This window comes from Toxorhynchites rutilus, chromosome 1, assembly GCF_029784135.1.
Source record: "Toxorhynchites rutilus septentrionalis strain SRP chromosome 1, ASM2978413v1, whole genome shotgun sequence".
Classification (NCBI taxonomy): domain Eukaryota; kingdom Metazoa; phylum Arthropoda; class Insecta; order Diptera; family Culicidae; genus Toxorhynchites; species Toxorhynchites rutilus.
The window spans coordinates 113452503-113476053 of record NC_073744.1 but is presented as its reverse complement, the minus strand read 5'-3'; the positions used below and the strand labels follow the sequence as shown (position 1 = coordinate 113476053).

At 37.3% G+C, this 23551-nt stretch overlaps 1 protein-coding gene, 1 long non-coding RNA gene and 1 pseudogene across 5 annotated transcripts; 1 reads left to right on the top strand and 2 right to left on the bottom strand.

Annotated features, from left to right (window-relative positions):
• LOC129767964 (dnaJ homolog subfamily A member 1) lies at positions 1-19607 on the top strand. Of its 4 annotated transcripts, none has more exons than XM_055769300.1 (4): positions 1-158; positions 1195-1532; positions 17597-18386; positions 18698-19607. In XM_055769300.1, exons 2-4 carry the CDS (start codon positions 1228-1230, stop codon positions 18812-18814), a joined length of 1212 nt encoding a protein of 403 aa, XP_055625275.1. In that variant the 5' UTR covers positions 1-158; positions 1195-1227; the 3' UTR covers positions 18815-19607. The 4 variants fall into 4 exon arrangements, with proteins under 4 accessions (XP_055625275.1, XP_055625268.1, XP_055625285.1 ...); XM_055769293.1 differs by lacking the exon at positions 1-158 and adding an exon at positions 196-533; XM_055769310.1 differs by lacking the exon at positions 1-158 and adding an exon at positions 197-461.
• Positions 19608-21300: 1693 nt separating this feature from the next.
• LOC129772994 (uncharacterized) lies at positions 21301-21684 on the bottom strand. Its single transcript, XR_008742670.1, has 2 exons — positions 21539-21684; positions 21301-21479 (listed from the first exon to the last, which is right to left on the bottom strand). It is a non-coding gene; the product is annotated as an uncharacterized LOC129772994 (long non-coding RNA).
• A 313-nt stretch (positions 21685-21997) lies between these two features.
• On the bottom strand, positions 21998-22079 carry LOC129763782 (U4 spliceosomal RNA; annotated as a pseudogene).
• Positions 22080-23551: the final 1472 nt, after the last annotated feature.

Below are 23551 nucleotides of genomic sequence, written 5' to 3'. Positions count from 1 at the left end.
AAGTATTTTCCTCAAACTTGACTTGTTTCGTTTGACAAACGGTACGATCGTGTTCGCTTCGGGTCGAAAAGCTGCGAATTTTCTAGACGAAACAGTTTCGTACGGCTGACGACTTCCAGAACGTTCTCAAACCTTGCCTGGTGTCGCTGCGTGTGTTGGTAAGTGCTTGGAAACTTTGTTGATGGAAGAGGAGGATCATCAATGTAGACACATTTCAACTTTACATCTCAGTCGTGAGTCAGTATTTCCTCAAAACGCAAACCAGCGCCATTATCGCGAGCATTACGGAAAATTGAATGCAACCAATTCAGGGGAAAAAGGCTAGTGCAAAAAAGAAAAATCGATAATTTCCCACTGAAAAACGAACAATCTTTACATAACGTGTGGTGCATTGAACAGGAACCGTGATTGGCAAAAAAATACCAGGGCTCAGTTTCATATTTGAGAAATTTATAGCAGCCGTAAGTAATACGAGAAAATACGAGACGTGTTGGTTGTTGCCACCTGACAGAAGCTTTCTGCAACATAAAATGGTTATTATTTCAATTGTCCTTTCTTCATACCCTTTCGAAAAGCGAAAAATCGATTTCTGTGTGATTGAAAATTTCTACATATTTTTAGATTTAGGTTAGGCTTAGCCGAGTATAACACATTTTTTTGGAAGGGTATGCAGCACAATAATAAACGCTCTTGCTTTATCAATATTCGGAAATTTGAGCACAAATGCCGTTAATTTGGGACTTCATGTCTAGAGCAATTCGCTCAACCTCATGTAAAACGTGTTTAGGAGATTTTTCTTAGCTAGTTTTGTTATACAGCCAGCATTAAGGGCCAATGGGGTGAAAATCCACGTTACTGAAAGCGATTATTCGTCTGCCTGCATTGAAATGACGGTTTCTAGTGATTTCTCGAAAGTGTAATTTAATTGTCAGTCGCCATTTTGTTTCGTCATAGATGAAACATCCTCGTTTTTCTTCCGTGTTGAGTATAGCCAGAAATAATAAGTTAGCGATTTCATGAAAATTTGATTCAGTCGATAACCGCAACCTCAGAGGTGTACGCTATAATAGAGTAAACCCTTTTTTGTGTTCGTTTCGTCTAGTGAGTAATCTCTTCCGAAGTAATTCAAAATTGAAATAATTTTCAATACGTGTGGTTATTGATTCCTCATAACGATTTTCCTTTGTTTCGCAGAGAACCAAAACCGAACCGAGTAAACGACACAAGATGGTCAAAGAAACAGGCTTCTACGATATATTGGGCGTGAAGCCGGGATGCACCCAAGAGGATTTGAAGAAAGCTTACCGGAAGCTGGCTCTGAAGTATCACCCCGACAAGAACCCAAATGAGGGAGAGAAGTTCAAGCAAATTTCGATGGCATATGAAGTGTTGTCCGATCCCGAGAAGAAAGCCATCTACGACGAGGGCGGTGAATCTGCTATCAAAAAAGGTGGCTCCGGTGGAGGAGGTGGTTTCCACAGTCCCATGGACATCTTTGAGATGTTCTTCAATGGTGGTTTTGGTGGACGCAGGTAAGATGAATTTTGTTTTTCCGTGTACCCCACAGGCATCCTTATGCAGTTCATCAAGACTTTGTTATTTTTTTTAAAAGTTATTGATTCTACTGTGATGCCAAAACACAGTACAGTAATCGTTCGCTAACTGGTCCTGTTTTAACTGGGCGAACGTTAACTGGTCCTTGGACCAGTTAAAAAGCAGAATTTCGTAAACAATCGATGTCATATTCAAATGGAAGATTTGCTGTGAGGGGCATTCGAATGAAACTCGAAATGTTATGAAAATTGACATTATTTTCGCATGACGAAAACATTGAGTAAATTACAGAAAAATAATTTCCTCAAATTATATTTCATATCTATTGTCACACTCACTGCGAAACTTCCAATGGAATCCTTTTGTTTATCCAATTTCATTATCAACGCGAATCGAACAATTCATTGAAGTTCCCCTCGATTTTATTTGACGTTTAACATGCCGGACCAGTTAAAACGCAAATGTCAATAACTGGTCTAGACGGCTTTTACATTCGCGATGTTTTACTGGCATTTTTGGCACCAGTATCTGCCGTTCAGCTTCAACCAATTCTCTTCCTTTTCTTATTCGAAAACTATCGATAATTTAATGCTTGAAAATCATACTATGAAAGCTGAGCTCCTGTGGAGCCCGGAAACAGTTATGTAGCAATAATCACTACATACTGCTGAAAGTTACATTACTGTATTGAGAAGAATGTTTCATGCCAACCAGGAAGCTGAGAAAGTCTAACTAGGGCGTGATAAAATGAGCTTTATGATGATTTTTGGTTCAATGAAACAATGTAAGCTATACATTGCCTTTGGTTTCGGCGAGACTTTGAACAAGACTACAAAGAGGATACAGATGGATCTAAATGTCAGATTTTAGGATGAAAATGAGAAGGATTTGGTAAATCTTTACATGACGTCAATGTTCTTGGAACATTCTCAAGCATCAGGACTTGCAGCTTTTGAAGAAGGCATGGTAATTATATATTTGAACAAACTTCCTTTTGTGTCGATGGACGGTATAAACGTAAATTGTTCATATTACGCGAGCTGCAGTTCAGTTGAAAATCTTTCAGGATTTGCAAATGCCCCGCGACATCTCCTAGAAAATGTTTTACACGTTTCAGCCTAAGAGCACCTTTTTCCGATTCAAGTTGCACATAGTGGTGCAAGAGTACAAGGCAATGAGATACATATGAGGAGAGTATACAGGGTCGACAAAACATTAAGACCACTGCTCAAGCAAAAAACAAAGAAAGTGACAAAACTTTGAGAAAAAGTATTCCAATCCAGTGCTTAAATTTATAATGTTTGCAGTTAAAACAATAGTCATTCATTCAAAAATGAATTTTAAGCAAACCTAACGGTTTCAAAATTTATGGTAAGAACTAAATAAAAACAAGAAAATTTACTTCTGAAGAACTTCTAGGGTTAGTACTTGGTCGTGTAGCCTTTGTTACGTATCACTTCACGCACCCGGTTCGGCATGGATTCCACCAGTTTCTGGTACGTGGTGACCGGGATGATGAACCACTTTTTGACGGTCTTAGCGGTGTGCTTCGCATCGTTATCCTGCATGAACTGCCTTTTCAGGGGCATCTCCCACTCGGCGCGTAGCAGCATAACATCCCTTAGGATTTGGGCGTAGAGGCACTGATCCATGATCTTATCCATCCAGTACAGGGGGCCAACCCCATACCAGGAGAAGCACTTCCACACCATAATGTGCCCTCTTCCATGTCTTCATGGTATACTGTAAGCCGATGAGTTTAAAGTCCGAGCCGATGAGGTTTACCTTCGTCTCATATGACCACAGTATATTTCGCCACTGTTCTTCCTTCTCCGGACCGATCCAATCGAAGTGATCTTCCGCGAACTTTAACCGCGCCTTCAGATGCTTCGGCGTCAGCATTGGGACCTTCCAGGGGCTTTTATCACCTAAACCCTGCTTCACCAGCCGCCGCTAATCAATCCGGGAACTCACGGACAAGTTCAGTTCGCCCCGGATATTTTTCGAGGCCTTGAAGGAACTCCCGATTGATTGATCTTTACAATTTCCATTTACTATAAATTTCCTATTACTTCTACTAAAACTGGCCATTATAATATAAATTTACGAAGCTCAATGTTGTCTATGTCGAGTTGTGTGGCAAGGTTGCCACATTTGCACAACTCGATTGGACTTGAGTTGAGCGAATTACAGAATGCAAGATTGCGATCCGTTCGGGTAGTTCTGACTCGATCGGTTTTGAGAATACGGGTGAGCAGTAGTGAGGAGTGGAGCAGTAGAAAATTATTTCCTCGGGGGTATTTTGTTGACTAACCAAACTAAAAAAGAATAAATTGAATCACTTCCGTTATTCAACCGAATACGTCCAGCAATGTGTGAGATCGAAGACTTGTAACATTGTAATGAAGCTCATTAGGCTCATGTCATGCATTGCGTTTTGTCCTGGCAAATGCTGTGTCGGCTTTGTTCATGATAGCGTCTCGCAAGGGAATGTATTCATCCTCACACCGCTTTTGTTGATTGTGTCGTAGGAATCTGAGTCATTCGCTCTCTACCTTCGCGTACATGCTGATCATAAATTGTTGGCACATCTAACGACTTCTTTGAATGGCGTCATCCTGACCATGTCGATTCATCATAAAAATGCATGGAGCGCACTTTCCTGTTTGTTTCGTCTCCTCTAACTGTCGTTCATAAAGGGCCTGAAAAAAACTCTCGGTTACATGATTTTAACACTTTGGCGTCCGGCGACACCACAGTGGTTATTTACGAAAACTAGCGGCTGAATGCCGGCGACACCACAGTGGTTACATGCGCATAGTATCTCAGTGGCCGGCGACAGCACTTTAGTATCGTTAAAATCTGTTAGGGTTTTGTTTAGGTAACAATAACTTACACACGCCAACAAGTTTTATGTTTTTATAAATAGGGGAGGTGGGGAAATACGGACATATTGAGAAGAACTTCAGTTATATCTTCCGAAACACATGTTTCTCCAAACTTAAATGCGGTTTCTTGCATTTCAATGTACTGTTTTTCGAATTAATCGGCCAAATGCTTTTCAATGCTTTTACTAAAATTAAAACAGATCGAAAAGTAGAACATTTTTTTGATGGTTACCCGTATGGATATATAGTGGGGGGGAACATGGATATGTTTGTAATATTTACGTATGTATATCTTCGAAATTTCATGAAAGTAGGGGAACAGGGTTGAGAACTTACGAAAACTTACGATAAGATTAGTAAAACTCAACGATTAATAATTTCCCGATAATGTCAGGAACGGGCGGCGACAAGTCAAGTAATCCGAATTTGCGCTGCCGGCGCCGAGGGAATATTTTTTACGGAACGCGCGGACGTCAAAGTGTTAAGAGCTAAATTGTTCATGAAATCTTGTAACTGATTGTTTTTTAATAGATGGCAATTGTATTGTGACTTACTTCCATCATTTAAGGAGCCAAAAATTCTTAGTATTAGTATTTCTTAGGATTCTAAGTTCATTGTAAACTGTTTTTCTGAAATCACATACACGTACACTATGAGCCTCGGGAAACGCGAAAATAACGAAAATTTGTTTGTTTCTGGGCCTGATCACGAACTTCACTTCACGGTGAAAACGAAATGAATTGTATGCATTCCATTCTGTTTTCACCGTGAGGTGACGTTCGTGATCAAGTGCTCTATGAAGGTGAGAGAGAAAATGACACACAAAAATATTATTTTAATTCATCTTTTCCGACATCATTTCACAAATATCCACTGCATACTATCATATTATATTCATATTCAGTGGGAACTCAAAAAAAAAGATCGGATAAATGATAAAAAAAATTGCTGAAAATAGCGTGAAAAGTAGCTATGGCAGCGTATGCTACACGCACACTACACTCGCAAACTCCACCATCTGCTCCACCTAATATTCCTGCTCATGGAATAGAAGGTATAAAAGAGCATCTAGGGCTTTGAAGGGTGCGCTGGGCATTGCTCCAGTTATGATAAGAATGCCAGACGCTGTAGTTTATCGAGCTTTTTCTGAGTTGATATTTGTGTAGTTTTAGGCCACCACATTAGCGAAGCATATGTTAGTATGGGTCTCATAATTGCCGAATAAATCCAGTAATTCATTCTCGGTTTTGATCTCCAATTTTTCTCGAATATACTACAAGTCTAGAGCCCAGTCTGGGCTTTAGATATTGCATACTTTAGTTGATGGTTACAGTTACTACACCTAAATATTTAGTTTGTTTTGAAAGCTCTAATTTGTACACCTCCTAGTTCAATAAATGGAATCTTAAACTTTCTTTTTCAAGTAAATGGAATTATGACTGTTTTTGAAGGATTAACACTAAGTCCATTCAAGTTGCACCATTTGAGTGTTCAAATGTTTTTCTACCCATTCTCAACTCACGGTTGTCATCAACTGTTTTTAGTTCACAAACACGGTCAACATCAAATACACTTTATTTCTCATTTTTTTTTTTTTGGTACCAAAGACACGATACTCTTTATATTAAATTATCTGAAGAAAACTCAACACGACCTATCGCGTGGCGTGTGTCTCTAGAACTGCCTTAACTCTGGTTACTAAAGTCCTAAGCTAGTAGTTACAACAATTTGTGTAGAGTTTCACTGGGAGGAGCCAAGTTGATTTCAAAGGGGAATAGCCAATCAATCGAATGCAGTGTTCGATGTGAATGGGGTCAAGAAATAATAATGCTTACTGCACTCGTAAGCGCGCATATCGATTTCATGGGAAATCGTAAAGTGTCACGACGACTTTGTATATGGTCGCGTATTTCATCAGAATAGAACTAGGTTTGTTTTGGCTACTGGTTTATTGCCTTTAGCTGCGCGCGATATGATGTAAGAGTACATTCATATCGTCAGCGCACGTTGGCTTGTTTCTATGGATGAATGTGGGGAAAAGCAATTAACTAAATAATGCAGTTGTGCTTGAGGAATGTTTCATGGGAATTGTAAATCGAAGTGACTACGCATGAGTCATTTATTAAGAAACAATCAACTGCTTATGAGGATGGGTTTTGGGGATGGATTTAAAAAATGGGTTATGGAATGATATATGGCCTATGAAATATGGGATTTGAAATGAGATTTGGAAATGGGATTTGAAATCATACTACACCATCCCTCTTCGGGAGAATGATGTAATAAAATGAAATCATTCTTAGTATTCTGGTTTTCAAATAATTGTTCCTTGGCTTCTCTCAATGTTACAAAGTTTGATACATATAGTTTTTATTTCATTGATATAAATTTTATTCGAAAGTTCATGTGAATATTTTTAAATATATATATTGGATTTGTAAGATACTTAATAAATAATGTAATTTTAAACAGTTACCAAGATATTAAGGATAATTAAAAGTTTAACTAACTACTATACTCTTGTAATTGAAATATTTTTGAAATTATAGGGAAAAAAAAAAATTTTTTTTTTTTGTGTTAAAAAAAATTCGTTTGGAATGGAATACAAATTGTTTGTCATATTTCTTGTTTATGTTTTTATTAATCTATTTTTGTGTACAACTTTTTCATGGTTTGTTCTAGGGTTTAAAATTTTACAATTAGGATCTAATAGTTCCTGCACTATGTATGGTCCATCGTAGAAAGGATCTAATTTCCTTCTGTTTTCTATTTTCAAATAAACTTTATCGTTTATATTTAAATGAATTGGGTTACAATTGTTTTCAGTATTGGTTGCTCTTTGAACTTTCTGATTTATTAACTTATCTCTTGCAATTTCGTTAGAACGTTGTATTTTAAATTTCAATTCTTTGCTATATTGTTCAAAATTATATATTGGTTCTGTTCCATTTTTGAATAATTCCTGTGGTAGTTTAGCTTTATTTCCAAAAACGAGTTCATGTGGTGTAAAACCATGGTCTGAATGTGGGGTTGTATTATAGTTGAAAGCATAGAATTTTAACCATTCATCCCAATCAGTTTGATGTTCATTAACGAAAGATCTCAGGTATTCATTTAAACACCTGTGATTTCTCTCTAACGATCCAATCGTCTGAGGGTGATAAGCTGTACTGAATTTTTGTTCGATTTTAAGCATTTTACAGATCTGCTCAAAGACTTCGTTATTATACTCAGTTCCTTGATCAGAACGTAAAGTTAGAAATGTTCCATAAGTCAAAATAAAATTGTCTACTAATGCTTTAGCAATTACATTAGCTTCTTTTGTGGGCACAGGAATCAATACGACATATTTTGTCAAGTCGCATTGGACACTAACTGCATATCTATTGTTGTTGTGACTTCTAGGTAAAGGTCCAACTGTGTCTATGGAAATAATTTCGAATGGATAAGATGAAGTTGTAGTTACTACTTGTTTTTCCTTGGTATGCTTTATGATTTTGTTTCGTTTGCATAATTCACAGGCCTTAATGAATTCTGCAATCGATCTTTTCATATTGCTCCAATTGTACACCTCTCTTATTTGAAGGTATAATCTATGTTGTCCGATATGTCCTCCAGTAGGGGTATTATGATAATTGTATAATACTTTTTGAATATTTTCCCTTTTTGTTAAAAATGTTGGTGGATTGTAAATAATAATTTCTATTAAATACACTCGTGCATTTGCTAACGTTTTAAAGTTTTCAATTGATAGCATTTTAAAAATTTCATCTTTAGTTGAGAGCGCTAATTTATTTTGGTTCATTTTAATCATTGATTCTTCCACTTTTAGAAGTGCAGATTCTAATGTCTGACTCCCATTTAAAATTCTTTGATGCACTTGCGCAATAATTTTATTGTTTTTCTTTAATATAAATTTTATTTCATTTTTGTCAACTTTTGTTTCAAGTTTAATTAATTTGTTGGTTTCTGATGGATTATTTGTCATGTACGTAGAGAAGTGATCAAGTTCTCTTGGTACAGAAATCTCTTTATCTGTTGATGTTACTATTCTGTCATCATTTTTTATGTTACGAGTCATTGCTCTCGTGCTTACTCCTAATATGTTTAAATTTTTTAGTTCGTCAGAAGTTGTTATTATTCTCGACAAAGCATCTGCTCCTACATTCGATTTTCCTGATATATATTCAATTGAAAAATCATATTCTTCTAAATCAAGACGCATTCTGGTTAATTTTGATGTTGGATTTTTCATTCCGAACAGATAAACTAATGGTCTATGGTCTGTTTGTACTAAAAATTTTCTACCGTATAGGTAAGGTTTGAAATAATTAATAGCCCAATGTATGGCTGTTAATTCCTTCAGAATAACTGGTTTATTTTTCTCGCCAGGTGTAAAAGTTTTACTTGCAAATGCTATTGGTAAATTTCCGTTTAGTGTTTGTTGTGACAATACAGCTCCACAGCCAATGTCTGAAGCATCTGTTGTTAATATAAATTGCTTCGTAAAATCTGGATATTGGAGTAATCTAGGTGACATTAATGAATTTCGTAATATGTTGAATGCGTTTTGGCAATTATCTGTCCATCTGAATTTTGAATCCTTTTTTAGAAGTTGGTTAAGTGGATTTGCAATCAATGCAAAATTTGGTACAAATTTTCGATAATAATTACAAAATGCAACGAATCTTCTGACTTCATCTGCATTTTTTGGGATTGGGTAATTTTGAATTACTGAAAATTTAGAATCATCTGGTAACATGCCATGCTCTGTTATTTTATGACCTAGAAAGGTAACTTCAGTGCTAAAAAATTTGCATTTCTGAGCATTAAGTTTCAAATTATAAAATCTTAATCGTTCAAAAACTTGAGTCAAATTTGAAATATGATGATTAACTGAACATCCCGTGACGATAATATCGTCAATATAAATAAAGGATATTTCTGGAGTTAAACCAGCCATTGCAATGGTCATCATGCGTTGAAAACTGTTTGGGCTTATATTTAATCCAAACGGTAATCTCGTAAACTGATAATGTCCATTTTGTGTTGAAAATGCTGTAAATTTTCTAGACTCATTGTCCAAAGGTATTTGATGAAAACCTGACATGAGATCTAAAGTTGAAAAATATTTTGCTCTTCCAAGTTGGTCTAAAATATCATCAATTCTTGGTAGAGGAAATTTGTCTGCTAAAATTTTCTTGTTCAGTTGTCTGAAATCGACAACTAAACGCCATTTCTTGTCATTGTCACAAGATTTTTTTGGTACAAGAAGAATTGGTGAATTATATGGTGAAACCGAGGGTTCGATTATATTACTCTCTAACATTTTATTCACTTGTCTATTTATTTCATTATGTTGAGCATGAATCGTCTTGTAATTAGGAATATATACAGGTACTTTGTCGTTAAGAACAATATTCTGTGAATAGAAATTGTTTCTAGTCACATCCTCCTCTGGGAGACAAAATATATCTTGATATCTAGCAATTAAATTTTTAAACTTGTCTTTAGCATATATGGGGATTTTTTCTGTATCTATGATTTTAAAAATTTCATCGAATCTCTTATTATTTTTGTTATTACTATTAAGTATTGTATAATTATTTAAAATACTTAATGTAGGTTTAAATTCTGAATAGTGTATATACAAAGGTTTGTTTGTGGTATTTACAAATTTTACATAGGGTTTTGCTGGTGAAATTATAGTATTTCCACAGAAAACTCCTGGATAAATTTCTTCCGAATGAACTACCATATCTTCTATAATATTTAAATATGGTATCCTTCTAACTACTTCACTACGGCTTGGTAACATGAAGCCTTCTTTTAAATTATCTTCTATTGGTATTGAAATTTGTACATTAGCTATATTAAAGGTAAGTAGCCAATATTCATAGTCTATTAAACACTTATAATTTATTAAAAAATCCCTTCCTAGTATACCGTCTGCTTGTATTGGTAGGTCTGCGGTAACTAGATGAAAATCATGATTTAAAGTTAAAGTATTATTAAAACACATAGCTGTATTTGTTATACCTAAAGTTTCTACACTGTTTTCCGTAATTCCGGTTAATTTAATTTTATTGTTACTATTTACAGGTTGAGTTGGGAGAATATTTCGTGCTTTAAACAACGAAATATCTGCACCGGTGTCAATGATTAGGTTGCATACTTTATTTCCAGTCATGTGCACTTTGACCTGAATAAAGTTTGATGCATTTAAATTTATTGTCAAAATCGGTGAGTCTGACCGTAACAATTGTCCAGTTAGTCGACATCTGCGTTCAATTGTTACTGGTTGACTAAAAAATAATCAGAATTGTAATTTCCTGATTGCGTCGTTTGATTGTTGGGGTTAGGTACTGTATTGTTGTTATTGAATGGTACCAAAGCTTGGCAATTATTATCCGATTCAATTTGTGGATAAAATTGATTATTGTTAGTATGTGCGTTCCGTCGAGGAATATTTTGATGATTTACAGCGTACATCCTAGCTGGAATGTTATTTCTATTGTAAGTTCCGTTAGGATTTCTATTGTTATTCTGGTAGAAATTTCTTTGAGTAGGATATTGTTGTGACCCTTGGTTGAAATTTCTGTTAATGGGATATTGTTGCCAATTCCGATTGAAATTTCTGTTGTTATTTGGGTATCTATTCTGATATCCGCATTGAGAATAATTTCTCTGGTTGAATCGATCGGTCATCATTGAATTTCTATGGTTAATATTGTGGTTTAAGTACTTGTTATTATTCTGTCCAGAATTGTTTGGTTGCCTGTTTTTTATCGAATGCAGTACTACTGCATTTGTGTCTCTATTTCCCGTCTTCTCGTTCTCCACCATGACATTGATGGCTTCTTGGAGATTATCAAATTTTCCAATTCTTAACATCATTTTCGTTTCTTTATTTGATGTCTCGTCGATAAGTGTTTGGATTGCTGCCTTTTGAGACATTTTCCTCGCTACATTGTCAGGAATTTGTTCTCTAATATAAGTGTCTTTCAATTTGTCTGCTAAAACATCGAGTTGTTTAATAAAATTCTCGATTTCATTGGCGTTTTTCAATTTTAAATTTTTCAAATTAGCTAATGCTAAATCTGAATTTCCTTTTTCTTCACAATTTGACTTTATCTTGGTTGTGATCTCGTCGTATTCGATGGGAGTTGTGGAAAATAAGTTTCTTGCTTTTCCACTCAACTTTGTCAATATTACTTGAATCGCTGCAGCTTTATTTACATCTGGTACTATTGTACTAGTCAGATTAACTGCATCAATAAAGGATTTTACTCCACCTGGACTTCCATCATAGGTGGGTATAAGTGTTGCTAGTTCAGCAGCTGTCTTAATACTTAACGCCATTATCTTTTTGTTGTTTGCTCTTAGATACCAAACTACAATTTTTGCTAGTATTTTGAGCTTAAATTTTCTCTTGACCAGATTTATTTCACTGCGCACTCTTAACAATGAGTCTTCAGTGTCTGGTTTCAAATATTGGAGTAAGCCAGGAGGTTTTTCGCTTGTTTCCGGCTCACTGTCATATTCTCGTTGTATAACTTGAGAATTGTCAAGTAATTTTATACACTTTTGGTATATTACCTTCAATGCTCCGTAGGTTTCTACTTCTTCATTCCACTTAGATGCATTGATTCTGAATTCGAATGTTTTTAAAACTATTCTATATTCCTCCAAGTTTTCTTGTATTTGCTGTCTTTTTATTTCAATATTTTGTAAGGTCCTAGGTCGAAGTTTATTTTTGGTTAGGTTTTGAAATTCTTTCTTTAAATGGAATTCGATTTCTCTAAGTCGATCCATTGAAGAGAACTTGTTCGTTTAATTTGTACACCCTACTTCTCATTTTGTTGGTGTAATCTCTTGCCAGTTTCATAATCTATCCAGGTAATTGGATCATCTCCAGGCAATTCACGTATTCGAGTTAACAATTCTTCCCAAGAATTGAATACTTCGCTCGTTTGTAATGGAGCAAATGGTCCCGTTCCTTTACCTTTTCCTACTTCATCTAGGAATTCTAGAAATTCTTTGAGCTCGACTTCCGAAATCATTTTGTATGTTATTTGTATTTAATTATTGATGAGAAAAAGATTAAATTTATTTTTAAATAGGAGGAGAGAGGAAGAGAGAAAAAAAAAATGTATATACGCATATGTGTTTTTATGCTATCTCCTGTAGACCAGCGATAGTTCGAGCGGCTCTCAAAGCTTCTGTCCGCGTACAATTTTTATACAGTTTGTAAACTTTGTTTAATGCAAGCAATAGTGTGATGATTAAAATCACACACAATATAACTTCATTAGTTTCATGGAATCGAGAATGCTGCTCAAGGTAATTTAGAACTGTGACCTGTGGATCTCCAGTATTCGTTACCTTTTTAGAGCTAAACAATCCCATGATAGTTCATATTCGAATTCCTTAAAGTTTCATTATTATTCGTGTTACATTCGTGATTCATTAATTTATTTCATTAATTTATTTCATTAATTCTTTGATGATATTTGAATGATAAAAATTATTTAATTGTATAATATCTACTTGCATTTCATTTATTTAGTCTTCTTTTTTTTTTCAAATAACACACTCTTGTTTCATCATATCATTTTGATTAAAAAAAAATTTCTGAAGTGAACTTTCATCGTATATAATCTACAGACGTAATCGATAAAAAAAAACAGATTTAATCATTTACTTGAAAACTTCCTTTGGACCACCGTCTAGGTTGATTTGCTGCTCATCTGTTTGCTGCTCACGCTGCTGCTGCTAGTTGATGGCCTTCGCCGGGAATTTTCTTCTGCGCCTCTTTTGGTTTTCTATCTACCCGCCTGCCAGTTCCTTACTGCTGGCAGTGGTCTCGCCTTCCAAGGAGCACTTGCGAGCCAACTCTTAGGCAGCTTTTTTCCATGTTCATTGCACAGGTCGTTGTTCACTGGACACTTCGGTAATTGTTGTTACAGTCCGTTATCTGACTTTTTTTTTTTTTTTTTACATGGCCCTTTCGCACTGCGATACAGTTAGTCTTTCTTCTGGCACTGTTTCTCTCACTACTCAGTTAGCTGCTTTTTTTTTCTCTGGCACCGTTTCGCACTGCGATAAAAAAGTTCTGAAGTGATAATCAGTAATGTCCATGCTTTGTTCACTCCAATTTTTGGGTTCACATTTACTATCACAGTTTAGTACATTGTTGTGATACGGCTGGTTGGTTTTGCACACACTTTTTCTTGCTTTGTTTCACTCAGCCACACCAAGAATTTCGATTACTAATTCTTATCAGCGAACTTCATTTCACTCTTGCACCGCAGTACTCTTGCTCACTTTCATCCTCAATAATATTGCACTGGATCTCCTGGAATTCCGCCGATTTTCCGATGAATTCAAATACCGTCGCACATCTAGATCGCTTTTCCTGTGGCTCGTTTTACGTGTCGAGCACTATCATATCGCACTCGCATCCGAAGATTGCATGAATTCTTTTTAAAACACGGTCGCCATCAAATGTTTTTCTACCCATTCTCAACTCACGGTTGTCATCAACTGTTTTTAGTTCACAAACACGGTCAACATCAAATACACTTTATTTCTCATTTTTTTTTTTTTGGTACCAAAGACACGATACTCTTTATATTAAATTATCTGAAGAAAACTCAACACGACCTATCGCGTGGCGTGTGTCTCTAGAACTGCCTTAACTCTGGTTACTAAAGTCCTAAGCTAGTAGTTACAACAATTTGTGTAGAGTTTCACTGGGAGGAGCCAAGTTGATTTCAAAGGGGAATAGCCAATCAATCGAATGCAGTGTTCGATGTGAATGGGGTCAAGAAATAATAATGCTTACTGCACTCGTAAGCGCGCATATCGATTTCATGGGAAATCGTAAAGTGTCACGACGACTTTGTATATGGTCGCGTATTTCATCAGAATAGAACTAGGTTTGTTTTGGCTACTGGTTTATTGCCTTTAGCTGCGCGCGATATGATGTAAGAGTACATTCATATCGTCAGCGCACGTTGGCTTGTTTCTATGGATGAATGTGGGGAAAAGCAATTAACTAAATAATGCAGTTGTGCTTGAGGAATGTTTCATGGGAATTGTAAATCGAAGTGACTACGCATGAGTCATTTATTAAGAAACAATCAACTGCTTATGAGGATGGGTTTTGGGGATGGATTTAAAAAATGGGTTATGGAATGATATATGGCCTATGAAATATGGGATTTGAAATGAGATTTGGAAATGGGATTTGAAATCATACTACAGTGTGTAGTTAAGGGCTGTTTGCATTCTATTAGAAATAGTCTACTCATATTTACGTTTCACTAAAATAATTATGTCATCGAAACCAATGACTTCGTATATTAAATTAGGTTGGTCATTAAGAAGATTTTCGACAACTAGGGGCCGCAACAAAGGAGACAATACTCCTCTTTGATGGCAACTCTAGTTGGTTTCGTTACTAGTGTAGTTCCTTCTAATTTAGCTGTTATTAGCCGGTTTATTAGCATAGCATGTATCCAGTTGGAGATGCACCACATTTACCACATTTTTTATAGCTTTATTTATAGAATTGTGGGATGCCTTGTCAAATGCTCCCTCAATAACAAGAAAAGCTGTAAGTGAGATATCCTTAGCCCCGAAAGTTTTCTCTATTTTTCAAATTAACGTGTGAAGTGTGATGATTTGATACGGAAATCAATTATCTTTTCCATCATTTTCGAGATGACAGATGTTGGACTAACTGGTCTTTATACTTTGTCGTCCTGTCACGTTTACCAGCCTTGGGAATAAATATAACCCAGACATCTCGCCATTTACCATTTACCCATTTACTAATGTAGCCTAGTACCACGAAGAGGAACAGAGATATCTTTGCTTTTTTGTAACAGCACCGGATAAATCTAATCTGGTCCTAGAGATTTAAAGGGCTTTAAGAAAATTCACTGGCCATTGAACCCTTGACTTCGTAAAGACCGCCCTGGCCATATCTTTAGCTCTATTCTCGTCTCTGATTGGACAAGATTGAGTTGTATTGAAGACCTGTGCGTGTCGAAAGTCAATTGGAACAATTCTATAAATAAAGCTATAAAAAATGTGGTAAATGTGGTGCATCTCCAACTGGATACATGCTATGCTAATAAACCGACTCATTACAACTAAATTAGAAGGAACTACACTAGTAACGAAACCAACTAGAGTTGCCATCAAAGATGAGTACTGTCTCCTTTGTTGCGGCCCCTAGTTGTCGACGATCTTCTTATGACCAACCTAATTTAATATACGAAGTCATTGGTTTCGCTGACATAATCATTTTAGTGAGACGTAAATGTGAGTAGACTATTTCTAATAGAATGCAAACAGCCCTTAACACAGCGCCGTAGTGGGGGTAGACAGCGTCCCGGTAAACTTTGAAAATGGCGCCCCGAAAAAATCCAATTTTTTCACTAGTTTTGAGATTGTGATATTTTGAGAAAACTACTCATTTATACTTATGTTCACGTTGAGCAGTTTACTCGTATATAGGAGGCTAGAAATACCATCACAAGCTTCGCTTATTTTGTAGTTGAAACTTTGCCTTATGTGCTTTAGCTAAAGCAAAATGATCCGCAATTGCATCTAAATCAAATTCTGCTAGCGATTCTTTCTCGAAGGATCTTCGTAGCTGATCCATTGTTCATGCGATTGGCCCAGAAGAATAGTTCGGCATCTTTCAAGCAGCTGAAAAGCGCTACTACTCTAATTGGGTTATCGCTTAAAATGTCTCGTACGCTCCCGTTGATTCCGTAGAGATTTCGCAGATTATCATGTTTCGGGCAACCACACAGGAAATGTTCGCCGGAGTTGTAGTGATCGCAGAGTAGTCGAAAAGGTCCACCGTTGAAGCCGTGCGGTACCGAGCAATGACTGGTCCTAAGTCAGGACAGGATTAGTTGTTCTCGCATCATTTTTACGTTCTCGAACCCTGCAATCGAGCCCTTTACCTTTCTGAGGAATTGCCCTCTCTCTGCGAGCCACCTTTGGAACCAAAAGGTGCGTGATTCACAATTTCAGGTCGTCAAGCGACACCTCCCGAGTGAAAAACGTTTCGGTTGATCCGATAACGGCAAATTGATCGGCCGCATCAATCCCTGCGATGCTATTGTGTCCGGAAACGCAGATGAGCACAGTGTCGGCCAATAGGTACCTACTGACGGCCTGTACACATGGGTGTTTGGACCTATCCGCACCGACCAGCAGCGGCTTGGAGGACGGGATTGTGGTTGCCTCTAAGATGCCGGCCACCTCTGCAGAGAAGACCTGACGGATGTCCGCCATTTTTGCCTTGAAATCAACCTATTATTATTGTCGCTTACCCCAAATCCAACTCCTGATGGTCCTTTTGAGCCGTTCGTACACCCTGTTTCGCGGAGACGGCATTTTTCTGCTTGAAATGTTCTGACAGACCGGTCGAACTCACCCCGGCTCGGAAGTTGTTCCGGATACCGTTCTCCGCGAGAATGGTTGGAAACCTCCAATCATTCGTTCCAAACCAGGATTGTTTTGCCTACCCTTTAATTTGTTGATTTGATCCACCAAAGGCGGTCGGAAAATCTATACCCAAGTAGGTGAGAGATGACTACGTTTTTATCTTCTTTCTATCTTGACTAAGCGTTGGAGTGTACAGCCAGGTTATGTACGTTTTTTTCTTAGTTACTTGATGATGCCCAATATGTTCAAAGGTGCTGACAGGTTCATATAAAGTGTTCGCACTTCTGTGATTTGCTACGGCAAGCCTTACTTGCACCCAAGCAATTCATAGATCAGCTTTGTGTTTTATAACTATTGTACTGATATTGCAGCGATCTATTGATTAGCTTATGGCGTCTGTTGTTTTTCGTGCTCAAGCAAAATGTAGACCAATAAACAGTAATTATCCATTCTAGATGATCCAGAAACCACACAACGTTCTTCCTCGACACCAGTTGTGTGCAGACATCAGTATAAAACAATTTATAGGTATAGCTAAAGCCAACAAGAGTGAATATATTCAAAATAGAATCGAAATACTGCTTTACTGCGATGGGCTGCGATATTGAATACCTAAATAATTTTTTTTTTAAATTGATGAGTTTCAAATAACTTAACTTTTTCTTTTTCAATAATTGCAGCAAACGAGAGCGCCGAGGCAAGGATTTGGTTCACCAGTTGTCAGTCACACTAGAGGAACTGTACTCTGGTACCACACGAAAATTGGCTCTGCAGAAGAATATTATCTGTGATCAGTGTGAAGGCCATGGTGGCAAAAAAGGTGCGGTGCAGAAATGTTCGCCGTGTCGTGGAACAGGTGTAGTCACTAAGATTCAACAGCTGGCGCCGGGCTTCGTGCAGCAATTCGAGGAAGCTTGCCGTCAATGTCGTGGAATGGGTGAAATTATCGACGAAAAGGACAAGTGCAAGACCTGCAGCGGCCGCAAAACTGTGCGAGATCGCAAGATTTTAGAGGTTAATGTTGAGAAGGGAATGCGTGATGGTCAGAAAATAGTCTTCTCGGGTGAAGGTGACCAGGATCCTGAGTTGCAGCCCGGTGATATTGTGATAGTACTGGATGAGAAGGAACATCCCGTGTTTAAACGATCGGGACAGGATCTCGTAATGCATATACAGCTTCAGCTCGTGGAGTCGCTCTGTGGTTTTCAGAAAGTAATTCGAACGCTGGACGATCGGGATCTGGTTATCACGTCTTACCCCGGCGAAGTCATAAAACACGAAGCCATCAAGTACATTGCTGGTGAGGGTATGCCTCAGTATAAGAATCCATTTGAGAAGGGACGACTCATCATCCAGTTCTTCGTCGTTTTCCCTGATTCGCTTCCAATCGATTTGGTACCCGCTTTGGAACAATGTTTACAAGGACGACCGGTTGTCAAAATTCCTCAAAATGCTGAAGAATGTAGTCTTGTAAGTAGTGTTATTATGTTCATTACCGGTAGAGATTTCGATGCATCCAAAGAACACATATATGGAAATATTCCTCATATATTTCCGTATACTGCACAGTTTCGCATCCGAAAATTAATTCATGAGCAAACTCATGTCAGGAAACTGTCCAGTAATTGTTCCATAAATGCTATAGCAAAGAGAGAGTAAATCAAACGGATAGAATCGCTATCGGATAGCATTCTATTTTTCTTGAATCTCAATAGATGATTCTGTTGAACATCCAATCGATTGCAGCAACTGATGTTGACGTTTTTCGTATACATTTACAGGTTGAACTGGATCCTGAGCACGACCGCAGGAGTGGTGGCTACAAGAATGCGTACGATGAGGACGAAGACCATCATGGGAATCCCGGGGTACGAGTACAGCAATGCGCTACAAGTTAAATGCATTTCCTCGATACCCGGGAGGGGAGATTTATTGTCGCCGCATAGAAAAACGAAAACAAGGAAAAAGAGTGGACGTTAAATGTCTTTGTGTGCGCATTAGATGCTAAATTAGTTTTAGTTTTTCTCCTTCAAAAACCAAAATCGCAGTTTGAAAAAAAAATCTACACAAGTATCAAATCGCAATGGTTTGCAACCGAGTAAAACAGTAACAGCTACCTACACTTCGAATTTAAACGCCCTGGACGCTTGAAGGAAGCCTCCCTGTTGGGAAGAGAAATCATCTTCATAAGTAAAATCAACTTCCTCTCATTCCACGAACAAATTTGTTACTACCCAGCAACACGTTTTTGCTGCCACACACTTACTTGTCCAATAAAAAAGGATATATTTCGAATTCCATTGTCTTTCAGTTTATTTTGAGGAATTTTATTTATGAATTATGTTCAGTAAGCTTTATCAGATTATTCATACGAAACCATAATCAGTGTTCTGGACTCGTGTATAACATTCTCCAAGTGAGCCTACTATTTGAGCGGCAAACTCTGCTGAAACTATTTAGCAAGCGTGAGATAACTGAATGAGACAGTCTAATTGATATGAGTACCGAATTAAGATAAATCATGAATATACTGCTAGCTAAACACATATTTATTGGAACAAGAATAAAAACACAACACTTAAACCGTGAATACAAGGAACAGGTAGAGCTAGTTTTGAGCTATACTATCACTCAAAAAGCTGTTGATAAAAGTAAATAAAACTATTTTATGATCGTCAACTTATGGAAATATATTACGAATATTAATTACTATCCTTTACCCCTGAGAAATATCCAGTCTTCTTCAACCAGGATGCATTATCGAAACATCCTCACATTCTGAAAGACACTGGTGCGCTTTATGGGCTGGTGAAATCGCTGTTTCTCTTCGAATCACCAACACCAATCACCAACTTTTTTCTATTTTTGAAGTGTATGTTGAGTCTCTGATAAACCGCAGAAGATTTACATCTTGCAAGAACGCGAGCATTTTGCTGCAAAACGATCGATATCAGACAAGATGACCATCTGCCAGAAATCGTATAATAAAAAATTTCCAAAAACATTTTCAACGAAGGAATCAATCAGAATATTAGGCTGTCAAAAAAGTCCTGTGGTATTTCCGCGAGGTGTCGTTTTAAGCGCGTAGTTCCAGTTGTATTCATTGTATCGAGTCATACTATAGTATGTTGGAAAGGTATTTTTGCGCGCTATAATATAGTCCTTGACAGTATTTAGTTTGGTTAAGTCGTTCGTGAGTTATAGTGTCGCAAATATGGAGCAAAATAAAGAGAAAATCCGACATATTTTACCGTACTACTATGACAAAGGCAAAAATGCATCTCAAGCTGCCAATAAAATTTGTGCAGTTTATGGACCCGATGCGGTTTCCATTTCCACCGCACAACGATGGTTTCAACTTTTCGTTCTGGTGCAGAGGTCGTCGAAGATGCGCCACGCTCCGGAAGGCCTGTCGTCGAAAATTGCGACAAAATCGCTGAATTAGCCGAGAAAGACCGGCATATAAGCAGCCGTAGCATCGGCCAAGAGCTGGGGTTAAGTCATCAAACCGTTATTAACCATTTGAAGAAGCTTGGATTCACAAAGAAGCTCAATGTATGGGTGCCACACACGTTGACGCAAAAAAACATCTTTGACCGTATCGACGCATGTGAATCGCTGCTGAATCGCAACAAAATCGACCCGTTTCTGAAGCGGATGGTGACTGGCGATGAAAAGTGGGTCACTTACGACAACGTGAAGCGCAAATGGTCGTGGTCGAAGCCCGCTGAAGCGGCTCAGACGGTGGCCAAGCCCTCATTAACGGCCAGGAAGGTTCTGCTGTGTGTTTGGTGGGATTGTCAAGGAATAATCTATTATGAGCTCCTTCCCTATGGCCAAACGCTCAATTCGGACCTGTACTGCCAACAACTGGACCGCTTGAAGGTAACACTCATGAAGAAGAGGCCATCTTTGATAAACAGAGGCCGCATTGTCTTCCATCAGGACAACGCCATGTCACACACTTCTTTGGTGATGCACCAGAAGCTCCGGGAGCTCGGATGGGAGGTTCTTTTGCATCCGCCGTATAGTCCGGACCTTGCACCAAGTGACTACCACCTGTTTTTGTCCATGGCGAACGAGCTAGGTAGTCAGAAGTTAGCCACAAAAGAGGCCTGTGAAAATTGGCTATCCGAGTTTTTTGCCAATAAGGAAGCGAGCTTCTATAACAGGGGTATTATGAAGTTGGCATCTCGTTGGGAACAAGTCATCGAACAAAACGGCGCATATTTGACTTAAAACAGATGATTGTAACAAATTTTATGAACAAATGAAAATTCAAAAAAAATACCGCAGGACTTCTTTGACAGCCTAATATTACGCTCTGCAACTACCATACGATGTTCGATTGCAGTCTTGAAATACAATAAATAAAACATCAACATTCACGGTAATAATTTATTTACCAACGTTACTTAATCTAATAACATCACCGCCATTTTACATGTTCGTAGAATAAAACGGATTTGTAGTTCTCTTCAAAGCTGGGACGTTCTGGCCTATTACTCAGGGGAAGAGCACCAGCGAACGTTTCTTCTTGCGACGTGTCCTCATCTTTTTTTTCTGTGGAGAAAGGATTATAGAATTTAGTGTTGCTCAGTACATGGTTACAAAATACTTACATGAAATTACTATGGTTGAAAACTATCGAGCAAATGCGTCGTCCTAGTTGGTGACTCGTTTGATCAATGAGAACAAATGAGCATAAAATAATGTGCTCCGGCATAAAAAGAAACACCGGAAAATGTGTACCCATAAATTGACATGACATAACATGACAAAATAATTGACTAAGGTGGGAATTATTTTCCCTATGAAATATTTCAAAATACCCTCGATGGGTATCAGAGATGCCAGGTTTTGAGACATTTGAGTTACTGTGAAGACATTTGATTTTGTTAAGACATTTTAAAGACTTCATGAAATATATGAAGACATTTTAGTATGATAGCTTATGTGAATTTTCGAGAGATATTAAATCCATAAATTTCCATTATTGGCCGAAATTATCGTCAAGAGAAGTAGGGCTTTTGTCTCAGTGTTATTCGCTCACTTTTTTATCAGAGTCACTTGTGTTCTTTTGTTCCTTTTTTAGTTTTCAACTAGCAATCATCGCACCTCGGATAAACCTCATTGGTTAGATTATCGCTACTGCGTAAAGCTAGTCTTGGGGTTATTCACTTGCTTCTTTCAAATTTTTCCAAGCATGCCAATGCCAATTAGAATATTTTTTTTATTCTTTTTTTGAGAGGCTTTCAGCCACCTGGCCTGGTTCTCCTGTCGATTAGAATAAACATTGAATAAACTATCAAACATTATTCAAAAATTAATTATGAATTTAAGTTTCCTTCGAAATGATTGTGAAGACATTCGAAGACATTTTTTCGTACTATGTGAAGATATTTGAAAAATTCACCTGGCATCCCTGATGGGTATATAAAAGGAAAGGATACATGAGAACCGAGATGAAGATTGAGGTGCGAAGATTTTTAACACAAACAACATCTGTGACGTCACAGATGTTAGCTGTTAGATTGAACGCAAGCGAAACACTTTTCGTCGCAATCTAGGTCATGTGGAGTCAATCAGTTCTATTTTTCAAGTGAATTTTGTTCATTCGAAATATTGAAGTTCTTTGTCGGTTTCAATACTTATACTCAGGGTCATGCGGAGTTAAGTTGAAAAAAGAAGATTACTCTGGAACTTTTTGCCCACAAATTATCTATTAAATGTTTCTCCGATCAAAAAACAAACGTTTGCGTGACTCGGACTTAGTTCATTTACGTTTCAGTTCGAAACAGAATTTTACTCGAGAAAGTGATTAGTTTGATAAAAAATGCGTTGTTCAGAGAAAGACTGTTCGCATACGAGTAAAAATATTCGCGTAAGTTTCCATCGTTTCCCCTCGGATGTGTTCTTACAAATGCACTGGGTCGGTTTGCGTGGAGACGCAGATCCCAATCCATGGAATGACGACAACATCGCAGAATGAGTGTAAAATTCCGAAAATGTTGTAATTTGTGTAATTCGAAGAAAAAAGTTTTTATAACGTCCGAAAACACATAAAAAATAATAAATTGTTGGCCGGAGTAAAATTGAATTATAATTAGTTTAAACTATCTAAATAATACAGAAATTTCAGTTCCTGCCAAAATATCAGCTAGATCTTTGAATTGATGCAAAAAGTTTGTTCGTTCATTTTTATTAATGTTGATTTATTTTGCTTTTGATAACAATACTTTATCTATGTAGTGGATCATTATAAGAAAAGTAACACTCTTTTCCCCTCCTAATTATTGGATCTCTTTTGACATTTCTATTGGATTATTTTTGACAACCATTCTATCCGCATGACCCAGATGAAAACGTTTGTTCCTTTTATCGGAGAAACATTTGACAGATTGTGCATGGGGTAAAAAGTTGCAAAACGCACTTGAAAAATAAATTTGATTGACTCCGCATAACCCAAGTGCTTCGTACTTGATTTAATAAAAACCAAAAAGAAGTGTAACTAGACTGCCTTTGTTAAATATATTTTTTTACTTCAGATATTATTTCAGAATGTACCGAACTGTATTGTGATAACTCTTTTTTGAAAGGTCTGATGGCCCTGAAAAGAGCCGTGTTTTATGGAA